At 37.1% G+C, this 20316-nt stretch overlaps 1 protein-coding gene across 2 annotated transcripts in view; it reads left to right on the top strand.

Moving 5' to 3' along the window:
- Positions 1 to 4938: 4938 nt before the first annotated feature.
- The window catches only part of MON2 (MON2 homolog, regulator of endosome-to-Golgi trafficking), a 100207-nt gene continuing 84829 nt past the window's right edge, over positions 4939 to 20316 (top strand). For both annotated transcript variants that reach the window (XM_006218072.4, XM_006218071.3), the window contains exons 1-2: positions 4939 to 5451; positions 16526 to 16589. In XM_006218072.4, coding sequence (XP_006218134.1) covers positions 5341 to 5451; positions 16526 to 16589 — 175 coding nt within the window. In that variant the 5' untranslated portion in view covers positions 4939 to 5340. The remainder of the gene's footprint in view (positions 5452 to 16525; positions 16590 to 20316) is intronic.

Below are 20316 nucleotides of genomic sequence, written 5' to 3'. Positions count from 1 at the left end.
GTTAAAAACTTGTTCCTTCATTGTAACTGCCATTCCACACAACAGGGACCAAACTCAGAAGGATCATATTTAAGAATCATTTTTGTGTTCATAAAGCAGTTACAAGATAGAAAACAAAACGCTTAAAAAGTCATTTTGGAGAATAACCATAAGAAACATATAAGCAACTTATTCTTACATGTCAAAACATAATGTTTGAAATAGTAAATTATAGGTTCTCTTCTCATAATTTGTCTTTTGTAGTCGTTTGCTTATTGTGGAAAGAAATGATCTGAGTTCTTCAATCAGTATGTAATTTAGACCAGCTAGGAAGTTATAATTTTTAATTCTGAAAATTAAAGTTTACAGGGTTCTTTGAGAATGTGCTTCAAGAAATACACAGACAGCATGTACCAAGAGGCATTAAAGGCTAATTATTTCTGGACTAAGTAAAATTCTTTGAAAAAGGAAACTATAAACATGGATTGATTTCAGGAAAAGTAATTCAGAGAGAATTAATGATGACAAAGGAAAAATAATAGAGTGAGACTCAAGTAAATCTAAGATTAAATTCATAATAGCTATTATTTATGAATTTAACAATTTTAACCTCTAAATATGAAAACTTTAGATTATAAATAATAATTAAAATATGTTACTGATAAAAAGTGGGTAAGGAAGCATTTACAAACACATTTGCAAGTAACAATACTTATTAATTTATTCAACTCACAGAACTCTGATACATTTTCTTCAGCACAGATGCCCACATTCTGTACCATGTGAACCCCTTATCTTGACCACATAAACCAATCACCCTTACCACAGCTGTCTGAACCAGGCATGTCCCTTGCTCCCAAAACAGTTCATCTTTTCAGTGACCTACTAGGTGGTCCAGCAAAAAGCACAGCAAAATTGGAATATACCGAGTATATGCGATTTGCCGAACCACTTAGATTCTTTCTCCTTAGAAATTCGAATGTGACACGTAAAGGGGAAGTATGTTGTTGGCAGGGTAGTGAGACAGAAGTTAAATAGACACAGAGAAATAAGGAAAGCAGCAGAGGCCATGAGGTAGCTGAAGACATGAGGAAGCTGAAGTCATGAGGAAGGAGAAGCCAAAAGAAAACAGAACGTCACTGGTGTGTAGAACTGGAGTGAGGTAACTGGGTGGTAGAGGCAGGAGGAATCTAAGCAGAGCCAGAGACTAGCTGTGTCTTGGTCATAAGTAAGCATTCTAGGGAGAAGAAAGCAAAACACATCTGCTGCTGAGGCTAATCAAACAGTGATGGATGTCAAGGGGCTTTCTAGTTCTCAAACCAGGCTCTGTGAAGCCAAGCTTTCCCCGTGTTCCCATAGGTCCCGGCTTTGTGGTTGAAACTCCTTTCTCTCTTATTTTCACACGCACTATTTCTTTGAACCCCTCCTGCCTGAGGCATCCAAAAGAATCGAACTAGTCCATGTAAAGGATTTTGAACTTTAATCTTAAAACAATAATTATAAAAGGGCCTCCCATTTCTCATTTTAGGGCCAATGTGGAAATAAACTGAAAATGACCTAGAGGCGAGGATGACACTTTGGAACCTGTTTTAAAGATGATGATGATGGATGCACTGGCAGGTGACAAAGGAGGATGAATGAATGGAATTGGATTCAGCTTAGCTGTGGTAAATGGGGGAGCAGGAAGAATCAAGTATGATTCTTACTTTCCTGGTCTGGGCAACCAGATGGATGATGGTGCTCTTCATTGAGAAAGGTGGTGTATGAAGAGGACCAGCTCCTTTTTGGGGAGGAGTGTTAGGTGCCAATGAAACTTCCAGGTAAATATGTCTAGTAGGCAGTAGAATACTGTATCTGGATCTCTCAAAAGATTTCTAGAGTTAACGTCTGTATAAGGGCTTGATGTCATGACTTTCAAAGACACCTGGCCAACAGTTTCTTGTTTTATTTCCAAAGCACTAACTTTAGGAATGTACTTGGATGAGGCTGGTTAGTCTAGGGAAGCTGAGGGTATAGGATTTGTTCGTATCTGAATAGCCTCTGTACTGCATCTTAGCTATCACGTTGCACCTTGTGTTAACTCTGAGATTGATGAACTACCTTGCCTGAGTGAGGCAGTCTCCACAGAAGGCTATGTATAAGACCAGTCAAGCTTTATGCATGTAAGCTAGGATCGGAAGGGAAAGTGAAGTTTCCAGAAGGTCTGATGTTATATATTCTAGAAGATCTGAGTATTTGGAAGTTTTAGAAGTTTGCACTTTCATCTCTTAGCGGATATTACAACTACCTGTATTCCTTAGATAAGAAATCCAGATGGTGTCTCAGTTGTGGTATTTTGATTAATTGGGACATTCTATTGGTATTTGTCAATATGGAGGTTGTACAAGATGGTATCAATAGATTGGTAGTAACTGAAGTCATTGATGTGCCTAAGATCACTCCAGGAGAGTAAATTAAGGAGAAAAGAGATCAGAGAATAGAATCCTGGGAAATACTAATATCTAAGGAGTAGGTGAAAGAGAAAAGTCCAAGAGGAGAATAAATGAATGATGACAAAATGAATGAATGGTAGACTAAGTAGTGTTTATATTTCATCATTAAACTGAGACAGGTATTTCAAAGTATTAGACAAGTTTTCTTGTTACACATGAATACATGCTCATTGTTAGATAAATTTTCTAAAAAAGTCATAACAAATGTTTAGACAAAGGTGAGTTTCCTAATTTTCAACTAGAAGGTTAAAACTTGCTATAATTAAGTCTATTTACAGTTTAATAAAAGACTTAGCATGAGTAATGATCTCAAGAGTCACCTTTCTCTACTACCTATTTAAAACATTTACTCAATACTTAATGTGTGCTTGGCATTGTGCTTAACCTGTAATATCTCATTCAGATATTAGAACTACCTCATGAAGAAGGTACTTGTATTTCCTTTTAAAGAACTGGAAACTGAAGATTAGAGAGGTTAAGTAATTTGCTGTAATCACTTGGGTAGTAACTAACAGGGTGGTGATTCAAACTTAGGGCTTTTTGATCTCAGAGCCTGAGGCTTAACTTGATATTGCTATGAAGGCATTACTTATGGTAATATAAGGTTAAATTTATCAGGCATTTATTATCGTAATTTTCAATGAAGTCACATTACACTCATACCAACATTTACAGATGGGCTACAATTTTGAAAGTACTTCTTGAGTTACTTGAAAACAATAATACATATTTGAATAATGTGTTTTTCCTACTAATGGAGAAGTGATTCTGTTTTTAGCATGCTAACTCCTCAGTTTAGCTGATTTCTTAACTTGTGGAATCAAAAATTATTTTTACCTCTGCTAACTTGCTTGGTTTTGGCATCAAGCCATGTATTGTTTCTGGGACAGTAAAACCTCTCTAGGCATATATATGGAAAACTGTCGGGGTTTTTTTTTTTTTGAGAAGAAATGTACAGAATACTGGAATACTAGATATAGGTAATTGTTACACACTAAGACTATTTTTACCTTTCCAATTATTGTAAGTGTTTTTAATGAACAAATTCTACTTGAATTCAATATAGTAGTAGAGATGTAAAAGACTTTAAGGATGATGATTTTGAGTCAAGCATGCCTAAGTTGCTAGTAATAATAAAAAATTAAATTTCAATAGAAAAATCAGCTACATAGGGAAAGGCACTGATTGTGATCTTGATCCTAGATTATTAGGTCAATTATTAGAGGCTCATTTTTAAAAGCTCCCATGGACCTCAAGAATAATGTCTGCCACGTGTTCCCATATTCCACCAAAGTTCCTCCCCCTAAATTCACATCTTTCAATATAGCCATCAAGTTTCCCAAAAGTAGTGTAACAGGCACAAATGATCCAAACTACTGTTTTAGGACCTCCCTACTATTACCTCCTCTGCCAGCTTCACCCATCCTTGCTTTGCTTCATCTCAGAAGGAAAAAAAAATTGTTTACAAAGTACTTGTGGTGCAAGGCTTTTTTTATTTTACAAACACTGCCACCCACTGACAATCTCATAGGTCCCTGTATTCCATCCTGTAAAGGTGTCATCAGCTCAATTGTCTGAAGGTGTTCATTTCTTCATCTTCTACCACTGCCCTGGTTCAGGCTTTCCCACCACCTTTCTTTGCTTCTTACTCAGTAGCTGCGAAACGTCTTAGACAAAAGTGTACTAACCTGGATCTTCGGAGAAGCACAGCCGATGTTTTCTCTTTACCTTTGCCTCATAAGTATTTGGCACTTCAGATCTAATGAAGGCTTTTATTTGGGCTCCTTATATGAAGATCAAAACTCGGTTTTTTAAACTAGGGTATTTATTCGCTCAACAAATATTTATTGATCGTCTACTATGTGCAAGACATCAGAGATACCGCAGGGAACAAAACAGAAAAAATAAAATCCCAACGCTTCTGACACTTTCATTTTAGCGGGGACACAGACACGCACTGAATGGGACGTCACAGATTGCAGAGCGCCAGGCAGCTTAACAGACGAATTTGGGCTTTTACTTTGGGTAAAATGGGAAACCAGCGGACGGTCTGGAACAGAGGGCAGTTTAATCTTCTATTTTACAGGTTAGGAGAAGAAGCGACTGCTCCGCAGTAAGTGCACCAGCATGCTTCGTTCAACTCTATGGAGGAATTGCAATTTAGGTCCTCAGCTGGGAAAAAAAAATTAACAGGAGGTAGGCGTTGATTTGGGGCCATGGAGTAGCCTGGGCTCTGTTCAGACACTTGTCACCGAAGAGGAAGCGAACCTTGAGCGAACGGTGCCCGGAGCTGGCTCCGGTGCCGGGAGTGGGCGGGGGAGAGCGCCCCCGCCCGGATCCGGGCCAGCCCCGAGCGGGACCACGCCCCTGACCACGCCCTCCCTGCGGCTCGCCACCGGGTTGGCCGCGGCGGAGGCGGTGGCCGCGGTGCCCGGAAGTGCAGCTGACGTGTCCCGGCCGCGCTCGGAATTGTGGGCCACTCGGCTAATGGCGTCGGCGAGTCTGGGGGATCAGGGGAGCCGGCTGTGAAGCTTCTCGCCAGGTTGGCTGGTGACAACCGGTGCGGCCGGGCCTGTGTCAGCAGGAGGGACCTGCCCGCTTTGTGGGCTCCTCGGCTAGGGCCGGCGAAGCCTAGCGGGGGCGGGGCGACTGCGAGGTGGCCCCTCGGCTAAGAGCCGAGGGAGTTGCGAGGAGGCTGCGGGGGGCTCTCGGGCTCGCTGCCCAGGCCTGGCGGAGCCCCAGTGGAGCCCAAGGGGCGGACTGCCCAAAGGCCAGAGACACCTGGAGGGAGCTGCCTGTCACCCCGAGGAGCTGACAGTGCCGAAGTTCGTTTGCGCCGCTCAGAAATTGGCACCAAGCTAGGTGGATCATGTCTGGCACCAACAGCCCCGAGGCGGTTAAGAAGCTGCTGGAGAATATGCAGAGCGACTTACGGGCCTTGTCCCTGGAATGTAAGAAGAAATTCCCACCTGTCAAGGAGGTAAGCTTCCGGCGACGTCGGGAAACGGCACAGTGAGCAGACCAGGTCCTGTTCTACCCAGTCCTGTTCGACCCAGTCCTTCACTCCCACCCTCCAGTCCTGTCTAATTCTCCTTTGGCCTTCACATTTCCATATTTGCGAGGCAGTGGGCTGATCCACAAGTGTTTTTATAGTTTCCTTTGGCGAAGTGTGAGGCGCTTTAATTTTTTTTCTACTGTTCTGTCCACCAGATTTAGGAATGAAGTTGGCAGAGTGAGCAGATTCAGCGAATTCACCTAGGTGTATGGTAGCCTCCCCTTTTCTAGCCTTTTTCAAACTTGAAGCTAGCCACGCCAGGATTGAAAAACTTATGTTTGTTGCTTCTAAAAACTAATGATCATAGTTGTAGTACAAAGTGTGCCCCTCACATTTATTGTATATATCACTCAGTTAAAAGTAGATTTCCTTTTTGTCACGTGTCATACAACTTAACTCTTTATCAGTCTCATGAAATAGTAGTAAATTATCCAGAGACACTTGACTTCGGATAAATATTGAAGAGCACAGTAACTATATTAAGCCTTGTTATGAGCAACACTGTACTGGGAAGTTTGGGCTTAGAGTCAAATACAACTGACTTCAACCACTAGCAAAACAGCAAGACATCCTACTTAACCTCTTTGAGCGTCATTTTTTTTTTCCAGATGTAAAATAGGACTAAAGGGTAGATTTATTAGATTATGATGAAAAAGTCGTCACAGCAAAAAAAAAATGTGTTGTTAAACAGGCTCAAGTGAATAATGTATACAAGTTAAATTATCCAAACATTTACTGAATTGAAATTACTAATATTTAGTCACTATTGGCTTTTTCTCTTAAGCGGTCATTTTATTTCTCTTAAACTTTTTTTAAATGCTGCTCAATTTCTTTTCTCATTCCTGAAATAAGATATTTAAGTGATATTTTTGTAAAAGCAATTATTTAAATTTTATTCTACTTAATGTTTGGTATACTACTGCAATTTCATAATTAGAACTTACACAATAAAGTTTGAATTTTAGGCTTTTAAGGAACATTAACTTTTTTTAAAGCTATTATAGAACTTTTAAAAATAATTTTCCATCATTAATCATTCTTTTTTTTTTTTTTGATGAATAACTTGTACTATGATTCAGGGGAATTGTGTATACTCATCTGAAGCCAGTAAATAATGAATGGTGGCTATGATTTACAACAGAATACACTGAAGCGAATCTAAAAAGTTTCCATAGATACCCATGGTCAGCGTTTAACACCTGTCACCAGGAAGTAAGAAGACTTGTTGACTTCCTTCTTCAACAGCATATGGAGCAATATGTTGGAATTTTAGATTTGATTATGATAAGCCTTCCATTTCCACCATGCTTCTCTAATGCACTGGTGATTGGCTGTTCGAATTTTTTGTCCCTTGTTTCTTGGAAAGATTTGTAAGCAGATGTTTCAGATTGTCATTTAGAGAAGGACCAGCAACCACACTTAACTGTGGAACCTTAACTTCTGTAAGTGCTTTGGTCTCATCGGTCTGCAAGAAACTCCATCTAGTTTTTTTGTTGTTGTTTGTTTGTTGTTTTAATAAAGTAAGCAGATATTACCTACCCAGTGATGAAAATGAGATGTGCCACTTTTGGAAAGATAACTTTTATGATAAGTTTAATTTCAGATATTCAGTAGTTTGTTTTGATACCAATTTTCATTATTTTTCTGTATCATCTTCTGTTGAGAGTTGTAACAAATAATTTTAAAGAATTTTAAAGAAAGTCTGTTCTAATTGCTCTCATTTAGAAAATATTAAATCCTATTTTGTAATTTTAACAATAATTTATAGAACTGACTAATCCCAGGTCTTATAATTGATGTAACACAGTGATTCCTCTATATTTTAGACCTTTGTGAGCTAGCTTGGGGATTTAATTGCCATTTATTATGTTATTTCTATTGGAAAATACATTCAGAATTCCAAACAAGTAACTTACAAAGTTCTAGAACTCAATCCATCTCTAATCTAGGAACTTTCAAGAAAGCTAATTCGCTTCTTTTACGTGAACCTTAGCTAAAGATGTATTTCGTTTAGTCTTTGAGGTACAATTGTAATCACACCAAAAATTGTGAAAGTAATTTTTGGCATGATTATCTCTGATACATAATTTTGTGTATAGTACACCATAAGAATTTGTTGGCTTTAAGAACTTTGACTCCTTAACCAGTGGCACTTCTAATAAGCTTAGGGCCCGCCTTCAGGAATTAAAAAATGACCTTGACTGTGTCACAAGTTTAAAACAAGAATGAAGTGATTAGTGATGGTTTTTAGGAGGGAGTCTTGATTTTCAAGAAGTATTTTGGTTGAGTTAAATTTTCCGTCATAATTTAATAGCAGTGCCATATTTTGGCTTTTGTTCTTAAAGGAACTGATAAGTTTTATTTTTTTGGAGTGAGGTGAGGGGTGGTACTTGGTAGACACTAAGGCAAAACTTGTCTAAGTATAAGAAACTTTTCTATCTGTGTACTGGTTTGCTGCTTAACACTCACTCTCCCAGTATCTTTGCAGATATTATCTGAAAAAGACTCGTTCTGGGCTACTTAGAAGCTTACTCAAGAACTTAATAGAATACAGGGCTGATTGCATATGTGCTTCAGAAGGGTTGTCTCCTTCCCCATTACTTTTTAAAAAAAAGGTAGAATGAAGTGAGACATTCTATGTTTAGTCTTTAAGTTTTAATACTTTCTACCTTTTTGGCCGTAATACTTGGCTCTAATATTTTTTTCTTAATTAATGATAAGCTGGATTTTTTAAGATTTCAAATCTGTTAGAAAAATAGAAGAAAAGAGTATTGATAAAGGATAATGGCTTACTTACTGATATTTATTACTTTGGATATTCTTCATAGTTTTCTCCATCTTAATTGTTTTCATTTACAAAACAATTTGCATGTTAAGTTGTATTTATAGTGGCTATAATTTCATTCTGTCATTTTGTAATGAAGGTAGTAATACATTCAGTCTTTTTTCCCCCCTCCTATTTTCCTTAGATATGAATCTTCATACTTCAGCAGTATAACTTTCTTTTAAGCACAAGTGTACTAGCTAATTTATTCTGAAATAATTGTATGAGAAGTTTTTTTTCTTTGTCTTAAAAATTACTTTAGAGCTTTGTAAATCACTTCTTTATAATTTATATTCATTCAGTGGCCTTCAGAAGCAGTAACCTCTGAGGTTTTGTGTTTATGTATTTAATGAATAAAACCCTTTTGGTCGTTTCTATTTGCAGGCACTACTCTGTGGAAACAAATGAGGGGCTCTAAGTAAGTCTAGAACCATGATCAGAGTGAGTTTGTAATTGTGGAGCTGAGTCTTTATAGAGTGAGTAGAAGCTAGCCAACAGAAGAAGGGGGCATTCTAGGCAGAGGAAATAGCACATGTTTGTATTCCATGTAAAATAAATTTCATGATGAAGGTGATTGGGAGCCATTAAGGCTTTTTAAGAGAGTGGCATGATCAGATTTATACTGAGTAACATTACCTTAACAGTATTGGTGGGGAGAATCGGAGGGGATTGAGACTGAGGCAAAGAGAGCAAATTTTGTAAAGAGGTGATTGTCTGCATTGAGGTAGCAATAGAGATAGACAGGAAGTTGCTCGCATTGTGGTAGACACATGTGAAAGAGACAGTATGGATTAGAGAGATTTAGCAGGTAAAATTGCCAGAGCATAGTGACCTTTTTTTGTAATGTAGAATGAGAAAACTGTGATGCTTCTGAGGTTTCTGGCTTGGGAAACTGAGTAAAGCACGAAGAGGAGGAAATGTCTTGGGGGAAAATGAGTAGTCATGAATATTAAATTTAAGATTTATGTGTGATATCCAAGTGGAACTGACCAGTAAGTGTAGTAAGTGTTTGAAAATGATGGTCTGGCACTGAAGAGGGAGGTCTAGAATTTCAGATTTAGGAGTAGCAGTTAATAGAAACCATGGGAGTAGATAAATGGGCCAGGAAGAGTGTATAGAATGAGAATATCAGGGCTAAAGAAGGAACTTGGGGAAACAGCAGCATTGAAGGGAAAGGGGCAGCTGGGGTGACTAAGGTTAAGGACATGGGAGAGAAAGCGAACACTGGGCTCGAGCGAGGTCCTTGAGAAAGCTGGAGTTTCAAGGGCCTGGGTGTATGAACTGACTTCCAGTCTGAGAAGGGATACATTACCCTCTGTTAGAGGAAGGGAAAAAGAAAAAGTGGATTTGAATGTGACAAATTTGAATGAAGAGCCTAGTGGAGGGATAGCAAGTTGTGGACAGTTTGGTCTTGCTCTGTTTTCTTGGTAAAATAGGAAAGGAGCTTGTTGCTAGGAGTGATTAGTGATAAAAGAAGTGTTGGATAGGAAGTTTGAGGGGAGCAGTGGATAGCTTTGGAGAAGTGGAGGGAAATTGACTTGGAACACCTCAGAGTCTTGGCAGGAAAAGTGGCTGAATGATGATGGATCGTGAGATCTAGGTTGAATTCCCAAAGAAGGAAATCCAAGACAGCTTTGATTGAATGGAAGGTGGAAAGGTTAAGGCACTAGCAGCTATTTAACTGAATTGGACCAACTTAATCCAAGAGCAGTGGAATTGGGGAATGAAAGAGCTAGAAAGATAGGGACTGGGAAAAAAAGTGGGGATATTGAATTTCAGACTACCAAGTAAGATGATAAAGCCCGGGGAGGGGGTCATAGAAGAGAAGAGGGAGCGAAGGTCATTTGACTTGAGGTTGTCACATTAGGGTTTCGGATGGATTTTTTTTCTCTCTCTCTCTTTTAATGAAGTGGAATCAGTGAGAGTATGATAAAGTGTAGGTAGTCTTCCCAGGCTACGTACTTGAAGTTTCTTCTTACCCATTCAGGACTGGTAGAAGTAGTTGGCAGGGATTGTTGCCTAAAAAAGCAAATGTTCTGTGGTGGAGTTCCTCAGTGTCAGGCGTTTCTATGCATTAACTGGCTGAGGGGAGAAAGCGGTGCCCCCCGTGACCAGATTCCCCCCTTAACCAGCTATTTGGGGACTGAGGGCCAAGTCAGCTGGCTCTTCTGGTAGGGCAAAGATCTCATTTTCAGGCAGTGAAGAATACAGGCTGAATAATGTTTACATACTTAATTGGGAGCTGGTTTTGTTTAGGTCTCTTATGTACCATAGTTTTTTTCTGGTTGACATTGGTCCGAGAAATTTGCTCATGATACAACCAGTTGTGTTTTTTCCTTCATTAGCATAAAGAATAAATCCATATTTTATATATTGAATTAATTAGTTTTCATAATGTATTCAAAAAGTGTCAACACTAGTCAGAACAATATAACAAGTGTGGTAATAAGTTATAAATCATTTTTGTCAAGACTTACTTTCCTATATAATGCAGTTTTAGTTAGTTGTGTAGCCCTGCTAGTGATCTTTGATTTTGCCTCTACTCTTTCTTTTTATGCTGCTATTGACTTTATTATTAAAAAGTACATTAGATTCCTAAGGTCCCATTAAATTCATTTTCTTCTGTTACATATTTTAGTATTAACTTCAAGAGTTCTATAAGTAGCAGCTTTTTCACCAGGACTTCTAGGAAAATTTTACAAGCTTACTGCAGTATTCTAAGAGCATTTTACAGTGAGAGCTTTTTAAAAAGCTTTCAGTTAGTCTATAACATGTTTTATATATTTTTGAAAGTTAGTACCATAACCATTGAAATTTATTGTTTAAGTGTAAAGCATATAATAGCTTATTTTTTTTTTACTAAGTTTTGGTATTTTTTACTTGCATAAAAATGAATAAAGAGCAAAGGTCAATGAAAACAAATTTTAGTGAAAAACAATGTATTGATTATTTTCTTAGCACTGTGCTTTGGTGACATAGAAGTAAAAGACATTGTTTCAGGCCAGTCAACCAAAAAGGAAGACATATTTCAAAAATGGACGTATTTTCCTTTTTAAAATATAAGCATAACTTATTTTCAACCACGTACAAAACAGAGGCCTTACTATCATTCTTATAATGTAAAAGAAATTTATCAGTTTCTTAAGTGTAAAGCATGGCAAGAAATTTTAAAAATGAATGAGAAACTGTCTTTATCTTCTTGAAGTTAACTAACAGTCGAATAAAATGTTATCTTTCCATTAGACTAGGAACAGTGCCTCCACTGACTGTTACAACATGCCATTGCAAGTTTATAGCTGTAAGGAAACTTACGATTTAGAGAGGTGCAGTAACTTGCCTACAGTAGTAAAGCTACAAAGTGGAAGAATTGGGCTGTGCATCCGTGTGCATCCGTCTCTGACGGCTGCATCTCATCATGCTGCAAGTGTCTTTAAAACATACTTGACTTGTTTTTACCATTGTTCCCACTTGTCCGCCTTGCTTTATTATTTGTTACTATTTGTCATCCTCATTTTGACTTTTGTAACCCTCTACCTTCCTATTTCTTCTCCCTCCCTCAGTATTTTTTTCTCTTTTTCTTTATACACAAAGTTTTGTCTTGAGACCTTTTCTCTGTGCTCACCCCTTTAGTATTTCTGGCCATTGCTTCTGGCTTTACCACAATTCTCATGACTCCTAAATCTACTTAATTAACTCTGCTCTCTTTACTGAGCTTAGACCTGTGTTTCCAACTATCAGTTGAACACATCTACCAGAGTATCTTTCACATACTTCAGATAGATCTTTGTGTAATTGAACTTACTTTTCTCAAAACCTGTCCTGTCCCATTTCCCTCATTCTGTTCAAGGTACTCATCGCTGTTGCTTGCCTTAGTCCCATTTGGTATCTTCTGTCCCTCAGCTCTCCTTACATTGTATTCATTGTTAGATGTTTCTTCTAGCTCTGTAGTTTCTAACAAACATCTCCTTTTTTCTGTTTTCTTTGTTGTTTTTCTAGTTCCAGGTCCCAGTCTTATGCCTTTGATACACATGAATGGCACAAAAGACCATTCTCTGTGTTACCACCAGATTAATATACTTCAGCGCCTTAGAAATTCTCAGTGGATACTCTATTTATAGAACTCAGCCTAGCATTTAAGATCTTCTTGTTCTTCTCAACCTTCCTTCATCACCCTCAGCTTTTCCTCAAATGCCTTTATACTTCAGCCAAACTCTGTTGGCTGCTATTCATTCTCCAAATATGCCCTACTGTTTCCCTCTGCCATGCTGTGGCTTTTTAGGTTCCTTTTGCTGTCCTGGAATCACCTCCGCCCATCTTGTTAAAATTAAAATGCTACCTTTAATCCCACTTTAAATGTTACTCTTCCATATGTTGCATGCATGAACTACCTTTACAGATGATTTTCTCATTTCTTCCTTCATTCACTCATTTATTTAGTTATTCATTTGTTCATGACTCAGTTTTTGAACACCTACTGTGTGCCATGGACTAGCTAGTTGCTGGAGCAAGAACAGTTGCAGCTCCTATGCAGATGCCTGATCAGTGATTGGATGGATGCTGCTGCTGTTCAGAAAAATAGAGGTTATAGGAAGAAGCGGCAGGTTTTTCTGGGGCTGAGGTGGAAGTTGGGTGTGTCTGAGAGATGATATCTGTTTCAAATATCTTTAAGATGGCTGTTAAATATATGGGTTAGTAAATCCTATAGTTGAGGAAGCAGGTAAGAAACAGGAATATAATTTAGGATGCTTCAGCATTTGGAAAATAATTGAAACCGTGGGCTTCAGATTGCTTAGGAAGAGTTTATTGAGACGTGAGGCCAAGGATATTCTTTGTGGTTTTGAAAGAGGAATCAGCTTTTTTTTTCTTTTTTGGTCTTTGCTTTTCTGTACTAGCTTCCATATTCAAAATCCCTGGTGGGTATATCTATTTGGGTAAACAAAGAATATTGAGAAAGAGAAAAAGTATTTCCTGAGATAGATTAATTTTAAGACTAACATATTAAATGCTACAGTGCATTTAATACTGTTATCTTTCTTTCCCAACTCATAGATTGCCCTTGGAAATAAAAATATTAGACTGCCTTGAGTAGTTCCCCTATGGATATACAAGTGTCTGATCAGAGTAGTGGATACTTTTAAAGCAAGAAGTTAAAAGACTCTTCTTTACACAGACAATAGAAGGAAATCTGAATCCAAATGCTTCCATTTATACATGGCACTCTCTGTATGGGCTAGGTATAGGTATGAAGTAGGACTGCAGTGATTAGGGGGACCATGATACACAGCTTCCCAGCAACGTGGGTACCTAGGAGAATACGATGGTACAGTTGCAAAGTCTGACAATGGAAAATTGGATGTAAAAAACCAGGAGCTATGAGTTATGTCTAATTATATCTAAGGTAACAAACCTTTTGGTGATTTCTTGAGTTTAGGAATGAAAATACTAGTTATATAGCTTTTTAAACACTTGCTACTTCAGAGCTACTTAGGAAAAACCACTCCTTATTCTTTTCCTTATTATGTGTGTGTAAAAATAATTGTTAAACATAGTTTATACTTACAGTTTACTTATTACACTTATAGGGGTCGACTCTTTATCTGAGGAAATCAAAATAGTGTGGCAAATTTGAAATCCTTTGCTGACATCTAGCATCTAGCATGCTGCAGGATTGATTTTGGAAACTGACTATAATTCAGAAAGTTGAGACAGATTGGGATTTATGATGGTTCAGTTTGATCAATCTCTGTTGTTTCTGAGCAGAAGGAAATACTGAATTTGAGAATATGCGAGGTACATAGGGCCATAGTGAGGAGAGGGAGAGTCTGAACATTTGAAAATGATGGTAGAAGAAATCTCAGTGACGACAGATTAATTTCAGTTGGCTCAGTAAGAAAATTATCTAGGAGAGTTTGAGATGGGTTGTATGAGTGTAACAAAGTATGTAATAATTTCAGTATTACTGTATTTTTATAATAGTAAATTTGTTACTTGTACCTCTTCAAAGTGTATCCATAATCTGACCACTCCTTACCATCTCCACTGCTGTCACCTCAGGCCTATCCACCATCAACTCTTCCTTATATTATTACAATGGCCTCCTAAATTTTACTGCATATTGAAATCACCTAAAAATTTTTAAAAATACCAATGCATGGCTCCCATTAGCAGTCATTCTGATTTAATTGGAATGTTGTTGCAACCTGGGATTCAGGACTTTTTTTTTTTTTTAAGCTTCTGGTGTTTCTAATATGCACTGCACCCAGGTAATCAGAAAATCAATCATCTTTCCCTGAAGTAATTTATTTTGAGTATATTTTTCTGCTAGTAACCATGTTCATTTAATTTGGGATATTTCCATTTCTTAAAGTTGTAGAAGAATGTGCTAGTGTATCCGTTAGGCATCTTAGTTGTGAGCAATGAAAGCTGACTCAGACTGATTTAAGCAGAAGTGAAGTTTACTGATAGAGTATTGAGTAACTCACAGCATTGGTAGAAGGCTGGATGGAGCCAGCCTTGGAAGGAATACAGGAACAAAGGGAGGCTGAACAGCTAGAACCACAGCAGAACTCATGCCAGCGAGACCATTACTGCCGTCTCTGCTGAGCAGACGGGGTGCCTCTGTGTGCACTATGGTTGTGCTGGCCCCTCCACGCCGCCCATGCTTCTGCTGCCCTCCCTGCCCTTGAAAACTCCGTGTTGCCTCCACTGTTGCTGTTGTCAGGAAGAACTCCTTCTTGTTTCTGCCTTTCTGTGCCGCTAACCTCCATATTCAAAACTCCTGGTGGGTGTGTCTATTTGGAAAAGCATAGGCTGCCAGGATATGTACGAAAGCAAGTATCTGTTATTTACAATTTTTAATAGTGGAAGATAGGCTCTGTCTTGCATTGAAGCTCATGAAGTTGGAAATTCTCCAGGCACAGGCAAGGGCTTCACATGCTCGGAAGCCAAGAAAATGACAGAGGTCTACTGTACATTGTATAGCCTACAATGTGTTATTTGTTTGATGCATTAATCCACTGGTCCTCAACCTAATAGCCCATAGGACGCTGGGTTCTTCTGTAATTATTTTTAAACCTTTAGAACCTTCTACCACTTGTCCCTTAGCAAACAGCAAGAGATAACAAAATAAATGAACAAGTAGCAAGCAAATTAATAGGAAAACTTGAACGTATAACTTATCAGTATTTATGTATTATTTTTGGAGGTATGGGGACCAGTGTAAGTATAAAGTAGGCATGTTTCTTGATAGTAAAAATGTCCTGAGTTTCTCTAATGGAAGTTGGATATTAATATTGTATGTCAGCACTCTCTGGTAGAAATATAATATGGGGCCACATATGCAATCCATGTATGTAATTTTAAATTGCATTAAAAAGTAAAAAGAGAAAAACTTAATTTTAATAATATATATTATTAACCCAACATGTTCAAAATATTATCATTTCAGCATTTAATCAATGTAACTAAGGGATAGTTTACATTCTTTTTTTTATACTAAGTCTTCAAAATATAGTGTGTGTTTTATACTTAGAGCACAGCTCAGTTCAGACTAGCCATATATAAAGTGTTTACTAGCCACATATAGGTAGTGGCTATGGTATTGGACAGCACAGTTCTATGGCACAGTAGAAAATGCGGTATGACTTTCAGGTACTGCCAGCTGAACATACTTGTGTTGAAGTGTTTTCGGCAGGAGAAATGAATGGCTGCTTTTAAAAAATGCAACTAAAAGTGATGACAAAGTTTCTAGTTATCTATTCTTTTCTAATCCAAAACAGTTTTACTTGATTTTTTAGTGTTTTGCAATTTTTTTTCCATAATTTAGAGAGAGGTGTGAAGTGGGAAAGAGAAACTTAAAATTTTTTATTAAGCTTTGTTTTTGTTTATTATTTTTACTTTCTGAAGATTTAAATGTAGAGATTAGGGTATTCCTTATGCACTTTAAGGCAGAGAAAGGCAAGATGCTGTAGTTTGCATGTGAATAATCAAATTAATCGTATTTCATTACATTTAATGTGTGTTTCACTACTAGGCTTTCGTATCTGAAATTTTGAAAATAAAAGAGATAATAGCAACTGACACTGTGCTTGAGATTTTTATCATATATGATTTCTTTTCCCTGGATAATTCATGTTGATAGTAAGTTTTATGTTCTAATTATTTTTATTCTTGCAGGCTGCTGAATCAGGAATAATAAAAGTTAAAACAATAGCTGCACGAAACACCGAAATTTTGGCAGGTAATTTTTTGCATTAAAAATTCAACAATTAATGAAAATTTGACTAATAGTAAAAGTAGAATCTTCAAACCCATCATTTTTTTTTTACAGCGTCTCTTCCTTATGCCCTAACATGCTATCTGTAATGATAAAGAACATGTAAAAGTCCCTAACTTATGAACTAATTGGGTTTCCAAGAAGTGAATGCTATACAAATCTTCAAAATCAGAAAACTTAAAATGACTAACTCCTCAAAGGCAAGGGTTTTCCTTACTCATCATTGTATTCTTCTCCACCTCTTGTCAGTCACCTAAGACACACCTTACTCATAAAAGGCATTTAATTAATATCTTTTGTACTAAATTAAATGGAAGGTTGATTTTCAGACTACCTTCCAAGATCTGTTTTATCTTTAGTATAATATAAACAGGTCATAATGTAGGCTATAAATTTAGTAGTACTCTGAGTTTTGTGTAGTGAGACTAAGACTACATGTTCATGAAGAAAGAATGGAAGTGGGACGGAGGAAAGTATTTTCTTACGTTCTCTTGATTGACCCTGGTGTTCAGGGAGCCCTCAACAGTTTCTCTGTGGCACCGTTTTGGTACTCAGTCTGCTTATTTTCTTTAGTGCCTTTCTGTTCTTGCCTCAATAATGAACGTGGAAAAGGACACTGGTGTTTTTTGAGAATCTGTTACATGTGAGGCATTTGTGCCATTCTGTCTTATATAAGGCAGCCTTGTGGGGAAATACTGTTTTTATTTAATGGAGAGCAAATTGAGATGCAGAGAGATTTAAGTTACTGGCCTAACATCACATGATAAGTTGTGGAATCAGATTCAAAACCCAGGGCTGCTGAGAGCCTGGGTTTTTCCACAGTGTTGTGAGGTTTCCTGTCTATAGTGTTCCCTCCCAAGTGTTTTTTGCATTCCTTACTTCACTGATCCTTCATTCTCCATTTCCAATTCCAGTAGTGCTATTGGTCTCAGTTCATTATAGGAGAAAAGCAATTCTATTAAGTTAATTTAAACAAAGTCCAAATAGTAAAGAGTCTCTTTAATTCTCATAGGTCTCTTTACATTTTTGAAAAAAAGGATACCAATAAATCTCTAAGTGGTGGAATTTCAAAGAGTATTAAAAAGTGAAATGACTTTTGGGAGCAGTTTAAGGGTGACAGGTGGGAGTGGATTTTACTTGCCAGCCTAGGGTTAGCCCTCTTAAGTTGCATCTGTTTCTCACAGCTTCTCTGATGTTAAACATTCTGACAAAACACCAGTGTTTTACAGCATTATTCACAGCATTGAGTAATGCTCTGTGTGCATGTTGAGAAGAGGGGTATAGTGAAGTGGTGGGTAAAGGCAAAGGTATGTATAATGGGATTAGAAGGATGGGCAGGTGGTTTGGGGAGATGCATGATGGGTGGATTAGCTACCATGAGGAAATTAATGTTTCAAGGTAAATTATGGGCCTGGGTATTCTTAAGTTGGAGACATCATAGACCAGTCATATTAGAATATCATTACAAATGTTTACTTTTGCTACTGTCATTGCTGATATCATGGTAAGTCCTTAATTATTCTCCAATAATAGAAATTTTCATTGAGTCTGTAGTTGATGGAAGATTTTTTTAAAAGACTGATTTCTTCAGAAGATCACTGTCTGTCAGAGTTCTGTACCAAGTAAAATGTCTAATTTGTTCATATTAAGGACAAGTAAGAAAAATTTTGTCTCAGTATGAGTTTACTATATATGTGGGCTATTAATTTCATTTTAATTCAGTTAGTTTTATTCAGATCAGGCTACAACAAATCTTTATGCACCTACAATTACTAGTTCATGCTTTAATATTCGTAGTCCCCAGAGCCACATACCCGAGGAGCTAGATTAGCATTTAAACTTTTTCCTAGTACTTTTACCAAGTATTTAAAGCAATTGATACCTAAAAATTTATAGATTTTTATAGTCCACTGTCATCTTGAAAAATCAAAGGCTCCTAAGAAAGAGGAAAGAGTTTAAATTAGTCAGGATGTCATTTCTAAATTACTTAATTCAGAGTATAGTTAGTATTGAGAAAAATTTTTAGTTAACTTTTTTTTTTTATTTCCTGAGAAGCATTTAATTCTCTCTAGTTCTAAAGGCTAAGGTTACTACTTCTGTGCTGTAATGGATGTTAAAGATGTTAGACAGTTGAGGAGTCTCAAATGAGATGGGGTGTTGAATTCTCAGATATTTCTGCATATTCAGAAAATAGAAAAGGGTTGCTATAAAAATCAGAACCTTTAATTAGGATCAACTAGTCTGATTAAATAATTCTGAGCATAGATTTCTAACCAAGTTTAGTTTTCTTAGATTTGTTTTCCAAGGGAAGGTTATTTATATTGCAGACTAAATCTTTGCTTTACATCTCCCCTTCTTTTAAGCATCCTCCTTTAATGTTTATTTTTCTTTGTTTTCACTGCTGTCATGAATGCTGACATAAGTGGGAATGCTATGCCAGGTAATGTCAGCATCATTGAAATATACAGATCATTATCTCAAAACTTACATACTCTAAAGATAAAACTACAAATGAGAGATAGCAACAAGAAGTTTTTCATTTACAAGGCCAAATGCCTTAATCTTACCTTTGACTACCACATATTACAAATTGTTTCTATTATTCCAGCTTCCAGTATGCTTGAAATTGACCCAGGCGGCTTGTGTTACACAAAAATTACATAAACAAAGAATATGCCTTTTGAATAAATATTTGAAACAAGGAAATCAATGAAGTTGTGATATCTTTTAAAATTGTATATTTGACCCCTAACTCAAAACCTTAATGGTTGCACCCACCAATGACTGCTTTTCAGCTACTGTCAGTATACGTAGATAATCATATGTATGATTTGTGTTCTTCTTTCCTTCCACTTTCCCTCATCCTTTTCATATCTGCATAGTCTTACTAAAAGTCTCTGATTTAAGTAGCAATGAGTAAATATACTTTGAAATGTTTTTCTGACATTAAAGGTAATTTATCTGCTGATTTTATTTAGCATATTCTATCTTACCAGTACAAAGACCTGATAGTTAACAAACATCTATAGAATGTATCATATAACATATTCTTAATAAAGAATTAACTATGTAAGAATCACTAGGGGAGATACAAAGATGGGTAATATAATTTGCCTACAATCTGTATGTTAGTATAAGAAATATTTTTGAGAAGCATGTTTGTGCCATTCATTCTGTTTAGCATCCCTGCTCCTCTGTTTACTTTTTGGAGTTCTTTGCCAGAAATTTTCCCTTCCAGATGACGTACTACCTGAGGTCAGGAACAATATCTTATTCTTCTTTATATTGCTAGTAGTTAGCACATTACATGGGAAATAGTAAGCCCTCATTAAATGGAGGTTAATAAATGAGTCACTTCAGAATGCAAGTAAGTCTCTGAGTGCTGCCTCTAGTATGTTTTTCTACCTCTCTTTAATCTTACATGATGTGATTATTTGAGTACATGGATTTTGTCATGTTTAGTTCATGTTAGCTGGATAATAGAGTGATGAAAGAGACAGACCCCAACAGAATTCTGATGCTGTGTGGTAAATGCCAAGATGAAAGTATAGACAGGCTTGTTATGAGAACGTAGGGAAAGCACCTAACCCAACCGGGGAATCTGGAGCTGAGTCTTAAAGTTTGAAAAGGAGTTAGCCAGGCAAATGAGGTGTAGAAGTGAAAAGTAAAGGAAGCTACTTAAACACATGAG

This window comes from Vicugna pacos, chromosome 12, assembly GCF_048564905.1.
Source record: "Vicugna pacos chromosome 12, VicPac4, whole genome shotgun sequence".
Lineage (NCBI taxonomy): Eukaryota > Metazoa > Chordata > Mammalia > Artiodactyla > Camelidae > Vicugna > Vicugna pacos.
The sequence above is the reverse complement of the archived record's forward strand: the minus strand, read 5'-3'. Positions and strand labels throughout refer to the sequence as shown.